The following is a 677-nucleotide window of genomic DNA, read 5'->3' as shown; positions in this document are numbered from 1 at the left end:
AGAGAAGCATTTATGGTGCGGATTTTGTTCAGGAGACCTCGGAGAAGATTCGGGTTCTGAGGCTGAACATGAAGGAGGCTCAGGATCGGCAGAAGAGCTACGCTGATAAGAGAAGGAAGGATCTTGAGTTTCAGGTTGGTGATAGAGTGTACCTAAAGATGGCCATGTTGCGGCATCCGAACAGGTCATTGACAGAGACAAAGTTGAGTCTGAGGTACATGGGACCGTTCAGACTGATTGAGCGGGTGGGGCCAGTGGCATACAAGCTAGAGTTGCCTGAGGTTATGCGTGCGTTCCACAAGGTGTTTCACGTATCGATGCTGAGGAAGTGTCTTCACGAGGGTGATCGGTTGTTGCCTAAGATTCCTGAGGATCATCAACCTAACATGACCTTGGAGGCGAGACTGTTGAGGGTGCTCGAGAGGAGAGTCAATGAACCTCGTAGAAAGAAGATTCCTTTGATGAGAGTCCTATGGGACTATGATGGTGTGGAGGAGCAGACTTTGGAGCCGGAGGCGAGGATGAAGGCAAGGTTCAAGAAGTGGTTTGAGAAGCAGGCACGATTGAGCTTGCCTAGCCTAGTCCCAGTTGTAGTCTGTGGCTGGAGCGTGAATGGAGTATTCCAGCCCATATCTCTTGTTACTTGGTCCCTTAGGGGTGGCTGGTTGTGCGAATAA

General features: G+C 50.4%; 1 protein-coding gene across 1 annotated transcript; it reads left to right on the top strand.

Annotated features, from left to right (window-relative positions):
• Positions 1 to 218: 218 nt before the first annotated feature.
• On the top strand, positions 219 to 677 carry LOC147924135 (uncharacterized). The gene is made up of 2 exons (XM_087496624.1): positions 219 to 413; positions 501 to 677. The coding sequence occupies exons 1-2, from the start codon at positions 219 to 221 to the stop codon at positions 675 to 677; spliced, it is 372 nt and encodes a 123-aa protein (XP_087352750.1).

The sequence above is a fragment of the Camelina sativa genome, chromosome 17 (genome assembly GCF_030686135.1).
Source record: "Camelina sativa cultivar CO46 ecotype springtype chromosome 17, ASM3068613v1".
In the NCBI taxonomy this organism is placed as follows: domain Eukaryota; kingdom Viridiplantae; phylum Streptophyta; class Magnoliopsida; order Brassicales; family Brassicaceae; genus Camelina; species Camelina sativa.
Note: the sequence above shows the minus strand (reverse complement) of the source record. Positions and strands in the feature narration are given on the sequence as shown.